The sequence below is a fragment of the Haemaphysalis longicornis genome, unplaced genomic scaffold (genome assembly GCF_048455015.1).
Source record: "Haemaphysalis longicornis isolate Haplotype H1 unplaced genomic scaffold, Haemaphysalis longicornis Haplotype H1 scaffold_12, whole genome shotgun sequence".
NCBI lineage: Eukaryota > Metazoa > Arthropoda > Arachnida > Ixodida > Ixodidae > Haemaphysalis > Haemaphysalis longicornis.
In genome coordinates, this window is record NW_027526225.1 from 52,013,263 (window position 1) to 52,028,695 (window position 15,433).

At 48.4% G+C, this 15,433-nt stretch overlaps 1 protein-coding gene across 7 annotated transcripts in view; it reads right to left on the reverse strand.

The window, feature by feature from the left end:
• Nfi (Nuclear factor I) overlaps positions 1-15,134 on the reverse strand; it is a 56,059-nt gene extending 40,925 nt beyond the window's left edge. Inside the window, exons 1-6 of one of the 7 annotated variants that reach the window (XM_077693268.1) lie at positions 14,708-15,134; positions 13,562-13,685; positions 13,240-13,395; positions 10,227-10,418; positions 4,503-4,686; positions 1,649-1,705 (exon numbers count right to left, since the gene is read on the reverse strand). In XM_077693268.1, the coding sequence (XP_077549394.1) occupies positions 1,649-1,705; positions 4,503-4,686; positions 10,227-10,418; positions 13,240-13,395; positions 13,562-13,627 (655 nt within the window). In that variant the 5' untranslated portion in view covers positions 13,628-13,685; positions 14,708-15,134. Of the gene's footprint in view, positions 1-1,648; positions 1,706-4,502; positions 4,687-10,226; positions 10,419-13,239; positions 13,396-13,561; positions 13,686-13,987; positions 14,634-14,707 lie in introns of those variants that run through there. The other 6 variants (XM_077693271.1, XM_077693270.1, XM_077693265.1 and 3 more) reach the window with 6 other exon arrangements.
• Between the last annotated feature and the right edge of the window lie 299 nt (positions 15,135-15,433).

Sequence of the window (15,433 nt, forward strand, 5' to 3'; positions counted from 1 at the left end):
CAATGCGTTGGAAACTGCTCTTGGCAACCTTGCTGTAAAACCAGCAAAGAACACAATTTTTGTGTGAAATCCTCAACGCGGGCGAGGAGAGAGCAGTTTGGAATGAAAAAAATTTTAAACAGCGAGTAATGAAGTCGCAACGTTCTGCAATCCTCTCCTAAGCACTGCCAAATATAACAACATTGCAACAGCTTTCATTAACCCCATATTTTTGTACAAGTGTAGTTCACCCTGCTGTCAGCAGTATATATAGGTTTCAGCCTAAGCACTGAGCACTTTTCACAGTCCTATCCTTGACTCTGCTGGTTAATACAGCCTTACACTGTACCTCATAGCAGCCATAGTGGTTTACTTAAAAGAAACGGGCTACTCTCCGACTGTGCTATGTGAACACACATGCGAGAGAATTTGGTGAATTTGCCGCCTTGGCTTCATGTGATTAATTGTAATGCAAGACATTTAGTAACGTGTGTCCAACTCACCCACAGCTATCTTACCCGGAAACTACGACACAGTTTTGCTTTTCACGGCGCGATTGAAAATTTCCGCCTCACTGAAAAGCTAGAACTATACAAAAATCAAAAGTGTACATCTCCTGCAACACGGCAGATGACACCAGAGGCTATAAAATGCCCACGGCAGTTCTAAAATCGTCATTTGAATGTATCGGTAGCTGGCTGCCGATGTTCAATGGGAGTCGAGAAACCAGTTCAGTAATCACCAAACTGTTTGATTCAATATTCCCTGTAGAACCATTTTGTGCTGATGCTTTTCAACTTTCCAAAAGAGTCGAGAATTGGGCTAGCTGCCGCAGATACATAGCAGTGCAACAATTTTTCCCCTACTTTCTAAAATCTCGTAACTGTTCATCATAGTTATCAGCTTTGCTTAGTGCCTGCCGCAGCTACAACATGACATTGATCACAAAGCCTCATTCTGCGACCCTGCACAAATTTATTTGGCTGCCTTACCAGCCCTTTTGTGAGCATATCCTATAAGTTCATGGATTCCCAGTGACAAAAATAAAAACCAGCCAGTTGCATTCTCTGGCATTCGTAGCACATGCAACAATGTTCACATTTCCAGCAGACGTTAGGGAAGACCTAAAATCTGAGAAGGGCAACACATTTAACGAAGTTAAGTACATGTCAACTAGACAAGAGCTGACTGCACACAGCACAGAAGGTACCAAGCAAGTACTGCTTAAAATGCTTCGTAACGGGCATTCGATTCCGGCGAGCAAAGTAAAAGAAATTCTAAAAAGCATAATATTCCTAGTATTATTGGTAAAAGCTTTTGCTCAAATGTCAGTAGTGCCTAGGTGCATTAAACTTCTTTTCCCATCAATTGTGTCACAATGCCAATACGCACACTTAAAGAAAGAAACCAGCTCAAAAGTGCCCAAACCTAGCCTGCCCTCGGAATGGCCTGGCCTTGTTTATGCAATGATGTTTTCAAATACACAAAAAAACAAGCGGCAGGACTACGATCCAAGGTTAGAGACGTTAACGTTGCAATGTTAATGAAAAACATGAACCAATGGTAGAAGCGATATTGGCGACTGCTACGTGTCAATGCTTATGTGGTACTTAGATGCACGTTCCTACAAAGTTGCACTAATTTAGAGCGGGAAAATGAAGAAACCCACCGGGATCGTCCTCCTTCTCGCTGTCACAGACGCTGTCGCGAAGGCCACTCAGGGCGTCTGCACAAGAGACCAAGGGGAAAAAAGCGTATCGGACCTATCCTCGATCACTTATAACAGAGCGCTGATTTTCCTCTTTAAGGGATTTTATGTGTCGTAGCTACCCCTGGGCTATGGAGGCACGCCATAATCGAGGGCTCCGAATTAATTTTCACCCCTTGGGGATTTTTTGCCGTGTGTCAAAATCTCGACACACAGGGGCGTTTTCACTCTTCACCTCCATCTAAACAGCAGCCACCATGGCTGGGATCAAGCTCACGTTTTAGGGCTTTGCAGCACCACTCCTTGGCCACTGAGCCACCACAGTGGGTATATAGCAGAGTGCTAGAAAACATGCTTCGTTACGCTACAACACACTCCGTGCTGCCAGAAGTTCAAGCGTTTAATGGTCATGGCACCAATCAGCATCTACTCAGAGGTTTGCCATACTTGCTGAGACACGCATTATTTTTTACAATCCTTTCACAGTCAACAAAATATGCTCCCCTTCACAACACTGCCCACTGGAACTTCAAATGAAAAAAAAAATAATCATAAAGACAGGCAGTTGCAAATTTACTTTAGAAATTCCCTTTGTTTACAGGTTTTTTCATACATATGTGAAAGTCTGTCCTAAATTCTGCGGTGAATAAGTGTATTTCAACGTGCAATCAGTGTACGACATATCGCTACCAGTCACACTGAAAGTCATCCACTGCAAAGCAATTAGCCTTATGTGTCAAAGACTGTGGAGGTAATTTAAAGGCTCTAGGTCTTGGGTGTGCAGCTCTATGAAGCACAAGGGTTTTGCCCTTAAACTAAAGTTCCGCAGCTGAGTGACTTGAACAGACAAAGGTGTCAATGACAGATGTGGACTGCACATAAGTAACATGACAATTGTGTTGTGCTTTTTCGTGTAGTTTTTTTTTTTCTCAGCTTTTTCACTTTAAAACGGTCAACCTATATCGAAGATCGACCTGCAGTTCAGTGTATACGGTAAATGCAAAGAAAAAAATTTTTTTTTGCTTGAGTAAGGCTAGAACAGCTCAAGTGCAAGAGGAGCACTAGGCTTCTAACAGCTACAGAACTCCAAGTAAGGCTAGAACAGCTCAAGTGCAAGAGGAGCACTAGGCTTCTAACAGCTACAGAACTCCAAGTAAGGCTAGAACAGCTCAAGTGCAAGAGGAGCACTAGGCTTCTAACAGCTACAGAACTCCAAGCGGGGAATTAACGGCAACGTGACACCCGCATAAAAAGAGAAACATTTGCTCGTGTAAGCCCAATCTCCGAAAACAAGAAACTATTGGAAGTTTTTTTTTTTTTTTTTTTAAGATTAGCAACTTTTGGATTGAAGCCAAGGAAACAAGGCGACCTCGGCTATTTTTGGATATCTTCAAGACCTTCAACATTTTTGCCCGAAATGCGCACTCCCGCACGTCAACAAAAAAATATATGAAATCAGCTTTGTCTATGCACCCCTGTAATATGTCAAGCAGCACGATTTTCACACATTTTGACAGCATATGTGCTAAACATTGCATCACGTTATACTCTAGAAGCACTAAGGAATGCCACTACCCTACAGTGCTAATTTTAGCTTTGTCAATGTAAAAATTACAACAACATCCAAAATGACATTCAAAGGGATATACCTTGTTCAGATCAACTATGCAATACTTTACACTGATTGTAGAAACAACTGACAGAGCTACGCAGTTCCACTGCCCCAGCCAATTAGAATAAGGTTTCGAATGCAGCACAAATTCGGTGTCTGTTGTTAGTGTAGCCAGAAATATTGTAGGCCACTGCTGACCACAAAGTTCTGAGGGAAAAAGAATGATTTTGCAAAGAACACAAGCAGAAGTGGCTGCCTATAGGAATTTACAGGACGAACGCTCAGCAAGCATCGAAGACAAACTCAAGTGCAAATATGCAAATATGCAATATTTTGCTCAAGTGCACTCAAGTGCAAATATGCAATATATTTTGCAAATATGCTCTTTACACCTCCAGATTGTAAATAAATATATTAGTAAGCAAAGTCGAGGTAAATTTGCATTCTGAAGACCAATATATTTAAATATAGATGATTTAGGTTCGAATGTTTAGGGGGAAAAGCGCAGCGATGGAGCCACAGTCAGTACCAGTTGCAGGATTTTCGTGACTGGTTTTCCCGAGAGATCTAGTATACCACATGATGAGCTTAAAGGAGCCATGAAGACAAAATACAAGTTGGGTTTATTAGAAAGACTGCTTAGTCCCGATAACAATGATACCAATATCATCGCAATCTTCTAACAAATAATGGAGATATGAAAGAAATTGGGTGAGGCAGTCGCGACCCCCTAGCCAATTTCCCGCAACTTTTCTATGATGTCACGGAACCTTGTTTCTGCGATTGGCGACCGCCTACCTGGCCTGTCGCGACGACGCATGACTGGACGTCTGTAATGGGGCCTCTAGTTCCATTTGACCACATCACCTGAATGCTAACGTGTAGTTAGCGCAGTGAAAATTACATTTTATTGTTGACCCGTATGACGTCACTCTTGCTCATAACACGTCACTGTGGCGCAAAATTTGAAAGTTTTTAAATACTTCTTGCTTTTCTTTTTCGTTAAAAAAACATCTTTTGTGGCTCTAATGGAGCTGAGTGAGATACCGAATCCTAGTTCTTTCAAATTACACGAAGTTGTATTTTCTCTTCATGGCTCCTTTAAAGAGCCGTTACCACATGGTGAACTTAAAGAGCCGTATCAACGGAACGAAGATCTCGGCTGCTCCGAGAAGAGTTGGCACTGACGGGGGATGGACTCACCGTGGCTGAGGATGAAGTTGGCGAGGTACAGGTCGAGCTCTCGGACGGAGACGTTGATGTGGAAGGGGTTGACGCAGAGCGCCGGGTGGTGGCAGTCGGGCGCCTTCTCCAGGCGCTCCCCGTCCGTGCTCTCCAGGGGAACCGCCTTGAACAGGATCACCATCACCAGGTCCAGCCGCCACACCTGGGCATCACCGGCACCAGAGCCTATCTAACTCCACCGTGGAACAATGGCGAGCGCTTTTGAAGCGAAAGCTTTCTTACTGGTGGGACCTTGAGCGCCCCGTCAAAAAACTATTGATGCATTTCCCATAGACGGGCTGGTCGACTGAAAAGCTTGGTAGGATCTCTGGACACACGGCGTGTGCGTGAAACTAAGCTTCCCCGACTGTGACAAAACGGTTACTTGAAAATGGCAAAAAAGGAACGCTTCTAGTTAAGACAATACGCGCATCGATCATGAAGGAGTACAATACTGGTATAGTACCTTTACCTCATAAACGACGTATCGGTATACATTTAGATCATCCATAGATGCACTTACTTACTGCGCAAAAAATCGTGTCGCATGGGTTCGTTCTTCGTTCGCGATTTGGGTTTCTGAAGGTTTGACGATAGATCGGACGAACTTTCAGCAAAGGTTGAAAGCATTTTTAACTTTCGCACTTCTCTCAAAATTTATTTAGGAAGAGATGGTAAATTCTTTTATGTCTATTGCACTGGCCACTACCTTAATACGCAGACAACCACAAACTGTAGTGTGCTGAAAGCCTGTCAATCATTATTGAACAGAAATTTCCAGCAAGGCGTGACACGAAATGCAGTGACAAGGCTCGTAATTGCTGCTAAACAAAACTTGTTGTAGCAGCTAATGTTGTTGTAACTACTGTTGTTGCAGCTCTGCAGGAATTTTCATTATTGTAAATTCTTCAAGAGGTGGATGCAGAAGTTTACATTATTTACTTGTGCAAAAGCCCATCATTTCGCGCAGGAATTTTCATTATTGTAAATTCCTCAAGACTGGATGCAAAAGTTTACATTATTTACTTGTGCAGAAGCCCGTCATTTCACACAGCAACACAAGTGCAGCAGTTGAAGGTTCTTTTGTTAAAAAAATTACTTGGCAAATATATTCCAGACTTACTTCCAGCTTTACCAAATGTGCTAAACTAAGCTATACAGGGTGGTGTGACGATAATTGGAACACTTTAAAAAATTTTCTTGAGCGAACCGCCGTTCTGTTCGCGCTCAAACTTCACACGAAGGTTGAAATTTGTGGTCTATTTTGTGTGACACTGGGAACAACGACAGTACTTGCCTGTGTATAGTTATAGTACCGTGACCCAGTTAACCGAATTTGTGCACGACATTGCTAGTAAACATGGACATTGGGAATCAAGTTGACGCACTATTCATTGACTTTTCGAAAGCATTCGACACTGTACTTCACTCTAAACTACTATGTCAATTAAACACCATATTGAACAACCCACAACTAGTTACTTGGATTTCTAATTTTCTTTCTGACCGCTCCCAATACGTTTCATATAACTCAGCTGACTCCAATGTTAGTGTTTGTTCGGGCGTTCCGCAAGGTTTCGTACTCAGACCGCTACTGTTTCTTCTATATATTAACGATTTGCCTAGTAACGTCAGTTTTAAAGTTCGCCTGTATGCTGATGAATGTGTCTAGTACGAACCCATTGACTCTCCTGAATCTCATCATCGTCTAATTATTCATTTAAAAAATTTTCTGAATGGTGTGTAACCTGGCAAATGAGTATTAACTTCAATAAATCTGTGCTTATGTCTTTCACTGATAGCGAGTCCCCTTTCTGCTTCACGTATTCCTTTAAAGGATCCACCCTAAAAAAAGTAACAGAATACAAATATCTTGGCGTTATCCTTTCTAGCAACCTATCTTGGTCTCCACACATTAACTTTATCTGCATGCAATCTTTAAAAAAATTAGGTTATTTAAGACGAACGCTGTCCCAATCCCCAAAAAGCACTAAATTACTAATGTATAAACTATTGATTCAGCCCGAGCTTGACTACGCATGCCCCGTACGGAACCCTCACAAGCAGGGCAATATCGATAAAATTGAGGCCATTAAAAAAAAAAAGCCATCAGATTCATTTGTAATCGTTATCACCGTTACTTCAAGCCTTCCCTTGCCCTTTCATCCCTAGAACATACCCCACTACGCACGCGCAGTCTCAATAATTCTATGAAACTGCTTCAATGTTTTATCCACTCAGCTTATCGCATGTCTGACGTTACCTACATTTCATTTGCCTCGCCGTCCACTACTAGAAGCAATCACCATCTTAAAGGAGCCATGAAGAGAAAACAAAAGTTTGTTTTATTCGAAAGATTAGGTGTTTCATAGTACCCCAAGCGCTTTCCCGGAAGAAAATGGTGCTTTATTCACTGAGAAATAAGGCAATTTAAGTTAAAATTTTAAATCTCGCACTAAAATTGCACATTTCATCACGTGAACAATGGCGTCATACGACCCGGTCCATGAAACAGATACTTAGTATGTCGACTCCATATAGCACCCACACGCGGGAGTCGACCGAGACGGCGGCTATTTTAAAAATACTAGTAAAACCTAGTGCACCCGCAGCCCTGGTCATGGAATCGCCTGATCTGGAGAACAAAACTCTCGCCGAGGAGCTCGGGCTTACATTTAACAACCTCACACCACTTGAACGCTCAATGCTTCTAAGTGCACGAGCGGCAAGAGTTGTGGGATACGCGGTGGACGGGAAAGCGACCATTCCGCGATAGCCACAACAGACAAACGCCCAGCCGTCGGCACCGCTGCCTCGTCAGCCCCGTCGCGACGGACGAATACAGACTGGTACGTATGTGCCGTATTTTCAATTTCAGTAGCAGTATCGCTTATGTCAGTTGGCCGGTGTCGTGTATGGAAAGCCGTTCGCTCGAGCTCTCTGCTCCAACGGGAAAGATTCGAGCGTCAATGCGCGGTGTGTATGGCAATTTTTTTCCCCAAGGTCAGAGCGCTTTGAAAGGCGATTTGACGAAGTCGGCGACGAGCGCCAGCATGTCCGGGTCCCTGCCGTAACCACTTCCTCGGAAATGAAGCGAGCACACTCGTACTTCCTTTAGCTCTCTTTCTCCTCCGTTTGCAAAGTTCACAAAACGTAGCCATTTGCTTCGCCGAGGTTCGTCGTTTTGCAGCACATGAAAGGAGATCTCACCGGCGGGGATGTCGCACTCCCTCGACGATTTGCCCGTACTACATGGGCATTTCAAAACACAGCAACGAAATTTCATTGTAAAGTACTCGAGCAAACTGAAGTTTTCAGTGGTTGTAAACTGTAAACGAGCTCGTAACGACAGCAGCAAGCCAACACGACCTCCATACCGAAACCTGTGCGACGTGGCACTATCTCGTTGCTGCTCTGTGTTCCTTACTCCCCTTGTTTCTATTTTTACCTTTGCTGGTTGGCGATATGACGGCCAACCTCCTGTGAAGGGATTACGATACCAAGCAAGGTCGCGGCTGTGCGTGCTGGGACGGTTCGTTGGCCCCGAAGAGCCTTGAACCCGAAAATTCGTCTGCGCGACGGTGGCGACGGCGAGATGTCGAGTTCGGCTTGGTGGTAGTTTCGTACGCATTGGCATACACGCTTGCGTGTTCGTTCGGAACTTCAACCGTTTACTCCACCGTTCTTTGTCATAAAAAGAATGTGCAGTATGTTTCACGGGCATTTAGCTCGCTACGCAAACTGTAAGCCCTGCCTAACATGCGTTTGCTTTTGCCGGCCTCCGCCAATCGCAGAGCATTCCCAAGTGACATCATAGGTTCTGTTGCGGAAAATGAGCTGGTGGGTCGCATGGTCATTTCCTTTTTTCCTAATTATGTAGCTTATTTGAGCGAAGTTTGCGTTATAAGTGGTGTCGTTATGGTTCTAACGAGGCAATCTTTCGAATGAGCCAAACTTGTGTTTTCTCTTCATGGCTCCTTTAACATCACACCTTACCACTGCAGAACTAACACATTGAAATTTAGTTTTTTCCCCTTTAACCGCCGAATACTGGAACCGATTGTCTGGTGACACCCGTTCCCTTCCGGTCGAGAAATTTATTGTTGCCACTTCTGACTCGTCGTGATTGTGCTTTTGTTATATTGTTCTGCCGCTCTGTTTAATTGCTGTTCGAACTTATTTTTTTTTTGTATGCTCACTCCTGCCATAGCCCCAAGTGGGGGTGCAGTATTTGCAAATAAATAAATAAATTCTATATCCTGTTACAATGCCTTCTATCGCAACATTGGACCCTATACTGGCCTTTGGCTACGGATACAAGGAGTTTCTTTTTAACTATCATGTTGGAACTGGAAATAAAGTGAAAATGAAAGTTGCCGACAGAAAAAAAAAAAAGAAAAAAGTGTTGCTGCACGCTGCTCACAAAGTTATCAGACACGTCTTCACCAAAACTGAAAACATTATGACAACCTGAGACATCGCAGCATAGTCACTAGGCTTGGCTTATTAAATAAGATTGCTCATCCTTTTCTTCCCCTGCGCGAGAATCCTTAAATATGAGCCAATAAAAGGCTTCCAAATATATTTTCATAGGCTCACATATGTGCATTGTTCCAACATGCGTATCATGATTATGTACTATGCGCACTTACGGTGCTGATGATTTTATCAGGTTCCCAACATTTTTATAGCCAGCTCAGTTCAGGCTACTTTCTCGGCACGCTATCCTTATATTCTAATGACTCGGAAAGGAGGCACCACAGCCTACATAAAGGGAAAAAAGGCTCCGCTCCCCACCTCGCGTTTCTTCACTTCCTCCATGGGATCCAGTTCAACTATGCCCCTCTTAGCCCATTTATCGCAGTCAGCTTACAAATGTACCCTCTGAGTTCACATTAAGTACAAATGTATGCTCCTGTTCAATGCATAGGGTTTCACACCAGTATAATACCAGATGAAAATCTGTAGCTGCAACAGTGTGCCATCATGGACGCTACCGTAGCTGCGAGCGACTTCCTCAGCCACTTGACTTGGATGACCACACAGCTTCTTTTTGCTCTTCCAGCCAAAATCAACAAATAATGGCAAGATTTTTTTTGTTATTGTTCATCTTGCATAAAACTGTTAAATACCCCTGACAAATAAATCTTTCGGGGCTCTGCTTTTCTATCAATAAAACGAATGATCACTTTCACTAATATTGTTGCTTTTAAACTGAAGCCAGAGGCACCTTTTCAGCCAGTCCACAAGCCGTGCCGAGGACAAGTGGAAGGTTCCCACCCGTTACAAGACGGCCAGCAACGTGAAGCACGACTCCTAGCCTACGCACTGGCGCCAGATCTCCCTCTATACTCGGTGACAGCTTAAGAACAGCACCGGAAGTTGCCGCTGTGCCTTATTACCGTAGCCGGATGTTTCTCCACGCGGCGCAAGTAGGGCGTTACTGGGAATATTTTGAACATGGTGTGAGCCGTTCCCGTGATTTTTTGGACTTAATATGCTTATAAACGAATCCAGTGATGACAAACAAACTGCGCGAGACAAGGCAGACGATATCACGCATTCATAGCACACCCCTTTCAAAACGCGCGCGCACTGATGTCACGGGTCCGGCGTTTTGGCGGAGTGATACACTACATGAGGTGGTGCCGTTCTTTAGTTGTAACCGAGCATAGTACCGAAAGTGTTGGTGGGGGGGCTTGCCTTGTCGGCCTGCCGGAGGCAGTCGATGCGGCGCATCTTGCCCTTCTGGTCGGGGTTGGAGAGCACGCAGGCGGCGCGCCGCTTGCCCGTGATGCCCAGCACAAAGTCCTCGCGGCACTCCTGCGTGATGTCCTTGCGCAGCTTGCCGAGCAGCCGCGAGGCCCATTTCTGCTTCACCTCTGGCCGCTCGCCCTGACACCACGAGGGAGGAACGCAGTCAGAAGACAGAGCCTGAGAGTATCCCGCCTCTGACAGACACGCAGTCCTGCCACAGTAGTCTGTTACATCGAGAACATCTGCCGCGTAGTCAGGATCGTCTGATAGGCATGCAGTCTGCCACAGGGAGCCAACATCGTCTGCTACATAGTTTGCTAGGCGTGCAGTCGTCTGCAGTGTAGTCAGAATCGTCTGATAGGCATGAAGTCGTCTGCTGCACAGCAAGGATCATCTAATATAGGCATGCAGTCTGCCACAGGGAGCCAACATCGTCTGCTACATAGTTTGCTAGGCGTGCAGTCGTCTGCAGCGTAGTCAGAATCGTCCGATAGGCATGAAGTCGTCTGCTGCACAGCAAGGATCATCTAATATAGGCATGCAGTCTGCCACAGGGAGCCAACATCGTCTGCTACATAGTTTGCTAGGCGTGCAGTCGTCTGCACCGTAGCCAAAATCGTCTGATAGGCATGAAGTCGTCTGCTGCACAGCAAGGATCATCTGATAGACATGCAGTCGTCTGCCCCGAGGCTGACATCGTCTGTTACGCACCGAGTCGTCTAATACATAGCTGGAGATAAAAAAAATCACAGCCGTCCTTGGGGGAGGCAATGCAGCTAAAAAATTCGATACAATTATTCCAGCAGTTATATGAAGCTGGGGTCGGAGTTTTAAACACAGTAACAGAAAAGGAAAAGACTGCCACATGCACATCCCCAGTTAGCAGCATATATAAATTACATCGCAAAAAAATCCTCGACGTCGTTACTGGTCACCTATTTCATGCAGCTGCGGCTGCCCTAGAGGAGTCAGCTCAGCTGGAAGCACAAAACAAAACAAAGCTGCCATGCGGTTGAAAAGACACTCCTTACCTATTGGCCTCTACATTTAATTCGTTTTTTTGCAAGTTAAATGGTGGGGAAGAATTAAATAACCATGCTGCAAATATTAAAAAATAATTTGTCGGAAAATCGCAATCTTCTAATGCCCTTTGGAAATTAAAATAATGAAAAGCAATGTGAAATTTGATTTTTGTCAATTTTAAATAAAGAAACCGATCACAAAAAAGACACCCCATATCTTAACATAGCCACCGAGAATGTCAGATGTTGCACATGCAATTCAAGGTCACCACAGCGGTAGCGTTTTCTATAATGTGAAAGAAAGATGCTTGTTAGTGACTTTCCCAAATGGTCCAAAATAATTTGTAACCATTTCCTGGGGCACACAGAGTCGTTTTGACAAATTGAACACAGCACTGAAATGTTGATGTGAGATGCGGAACAGAGCCCATGATGAAGAAAAAATGTTCCATTTCTTAGTTCCGCCGCTACAAAATCAATGCAGCACAGAGAACCCTGTTCACCCATGTCTGGCTCAAAGGGTGAAAATTTTTACCGAAATTGTTAGGATGATGTCTAATTTAAAACTAAACTAGTTTCGACTAACTAGTTCCAAAGCACAGATCTTCTTTACTAAGGACAACAACGTGGGTGAGTGAACTTTAGTGACGTGAATGCACAACAAGGGCTGCGGCAATCACATTACATAACTATGACGGCTTTGTGTTATCATCCGCACTGTTGTAGCACTGCTTATGCCAAAAACCTTATTCTGTGATACGGTCGCAAACTTTCTGGCTATCAGACGTTACTGCTAGGGATACATGATCATGCCGTTTAATTTTATACTTGCTCACCATTTATCTGAGCTTTTGACACATGCAATTGCATTAAATCTCGCTAAACTCTGATACTTCTGCATTCTAGACAGAAAACACCGGCCATCGACAATGCTGTTAGGAACTTGTATTTGTCACTGTATTGAAAAACAGTGTCGGATCACTGTCTGGAGCTGCAGCAAACAATTCGCGAAAACAGAAAAAAGTGAAAAAAAATGAACATATTCTATACGTACATCTCGGGCTTGATTTGCACCCGCATATATTTCCTTCAGTATCACCGCTTGTTGCAAAAAGAAAAGAACCTACTGAAAACGAACCAAAGGTTTCCACCTCCCAGCAGCAAATCTCAGAATTAGATTAATAAAGGTTGTTGACGTGCTCCCAATTAACAATCAGGTTATCAATTATCAATTGGAAATGTTAACTGTTATTTTTTAATGCTGATTTTTAATTGATGCGCATGACAGCTCCCTCCGCCAAGGTTGCCTACGGTCTCCTGCCCCTGCTTATAAAAGCAGCGAGCGTTCGCGGCGCCCCGAGCTACGGCCTTATGAGAGTACACAACACCGACGGCCGGCCGGCACTCACAGGGCGTGCGCGCGCGCGCGCCTATTTCTGGCGGGAATCCTCCCCCACTTTCCTCTTGGCAAGCTTTGGCTGTGTGCAAACATGCAAGTGGCCGTCGACAAGGCCCACTTGGCCGCACACCAGCGGCGTCGGGGACAGTGACCGACCAGGGTTCAAAACTCGCGCGCGCCCGCCCTCGTGCGCGCCAAGCGTCGGCTCAAGGCGAAGGTGCGGCGACTTCACGGCCGGAGCGCGCATTTTTGCCATTTGGCAGAACATGACCCGCGCCGAGGCTAACGCGCGGCCGCCTTGGCCTTCGCTGGAGCTCTTCCGGTGGCACAGTTTGGCCACGGCGGCTAGCGGGCTACGGGACCGCGCTCCAAGTGGCCGCGGATAACGAGCTCGGTTTGCAAATACGGCAAGGCGGGCACGAAATGCGGCAGCACGTTGGTGGCGACTGAGATTGCGCGCGCGCGCGCGTGTGAGGAGGGGGTCCTTGGCGGCGGCTGCCCGGCGGCTGTGTGTCAAGGCCTCCCCCCGAGTCCGCACCTGAAGCTCTTCCTTGCAGCGGCGCTCTTCGTCGAGGCTCATGCGTTTCTCGTGCTTCTTGAAGTACTTGCGCTTGGCCGCCTGGAGGTTGAACCAGGTGTAGGAAAAGGCTTTCACATGAGGCAGGAGGGCCTCAATGAATGGATGGAATTCATCCTGCGAGGAGAAGACGCGGAAGAAAAACACGTTAGGCGCCGCGGCCAAGGTAAGCGGCCCTGACGTAACGGCGGCGTCACGGGCGGCCAACCTTGGGCCGCAGAGCACCGGAAGCGAGCGCGCGCTTCTGCTGCCGCAGCCGCAGGCCTTGGGCGCCAGTACCCACCAGAGGCATGCAGTCCCGTGAGAGCTGGGAAAGGCTACAGCTGGCCGGTATTCCGCACGCCACCATCGGCTGCAGGCCGCTGGGCAGGCAGTACCACGACGAGGCAGCGGCTCCGCTGCGACGCCTGCGACCACAACACCGGCGAAGATTACGGCCGCCGCCAAGGCCGACACGATAACGCGCCCCAAGGACCCCCCCGGCGCTGGCCGGCCGCGGGTCGCTCCCCGGGGTCCCAGCGGTGGGTGTCCGGCCGAATGTCAAGGGCGGCGGGGGGCCAGCCGCGGGTTCGCACCACCGGCGCGCGTCGTTTCAAGGTTGCTCTCGCGGCGGCGCACCGGACCCGCGCGACGCGCGCGCGCCTATTTCGAGGGGGCCGGGAAGCGCCGCTAATTCGGGCCGGACTGGAAATAAACCCCGCGCGCTTACCTCATGGCTTGGAGTCCCCGAGGCGGTCCGCATGGGAGCTCCTCCGCAGCGGAAGCGGCGGCGGCAGCAGCGCGCGAGGGCCTCGGCGAAACTGCGCCTCCAAGGATGCCACATTACACAAGGACAGTGCGGCAAACTGGCCGGCCTTGATCGAGCCCGTTCCCTTTTGGGAGCGCGCCCTCGGGACACGGTCGCCCATGACGAGGCTCGCCTTGGCGCTTCCAAGGCGTGCAAGGTCGGCCCCGTTCAAGGCTCGGCTGACATAACTGCCGCCGCCGCCGAACACATGCACGCGCACGCGGCACGCAGCAGACGAAAAAGCCCGCGCCGCCGACGTCGCTGCGGTCGCGGGGCAAACCCCCGGCGCTTTTCGAAACTCGACACTGCTCGGACCCGACGGCCCCCGGCGCCGCACATCGCGCGCGCCGCGTGCTCAGCTTTCACGGAGGCCCATAACGGGCCATCCGAAACCGGCGCCGCGAGGAGGCCCAAGGGCACGCGGCTTAAGCCTCGCGATCGCGGCGCCCGAGTCCCTAGGCTTAGCTCCCCGTCGCCGCCGGTCACGCCCGCGGCTGGCGAGCAGCGGGAGAACGCGAGCCAGCGCGGCGCCGCTGACCTGGCTTGGGCCCAGCGCGTGGGGTCAGCCTTCCAGGGGGACCGCGGGGCACTGCGCGGTAGGCGCGCGGCGGCCGCGGCCGCAGGAGCAGCAACACCACTCACCATGCTCTAGCAGAATCCTACGGGCGACACCACGCGCGGCGGCGGCGGCATCCTTTCCGGGCACAACACTCGGCGGGCGGCTCCAGTGGTCGGGAGTGTTATCACAGAAAATACGCACGCTCCTTCCGGGTTTTCCTCGACGCCACGGCGATAGACACACGGCAGAGAACCGCCGGAAGAGCGGGCCGCGGCGGGAGGCGAGAGCCGCAACCTCTATTGATTCCGCGGATCCCGGGACGACCAGATGATGGCGGAGGATGAAGAGCAACTCGCCGGGCCAAGCAAACAAAAACCTGCGCCAAAATCAATGCGGATTTCGACTGTGGCGTAGTAGGGCCAAATAATCGCCGCTGCTGCAGTGGGTCGCTGGGCGTGCGACGCGGGGAGGAGCGATAACCGGCCCGAGCCGTCACTCGCGGCTGCGCGCAGCCAATGGAGGCGCGCCGGGGGCATGACGTCACGGCGCGTCACTCCGAGGCGGGGCTGCGTTCCACGTGAGGCCGCATCACCGCGGCGGCTCGCGCGTCGGACGAGGTCGCCGGGCGTCCAAAGAGCGAATAAAGAAAGCGAGCCCATTCTTCGCCCGGATAACGCAAACCGATCGTCCCTGGGGCGATAACTATTGCGAACAACAGCGAGGTCCTTTGCTGCAGCAAAGTTCGCCCGGAGAGGCTTGTATTGGGCCCCTCTAGCAGACGGCCCGCGAGAGAGCGCTCGGCGCGCGCG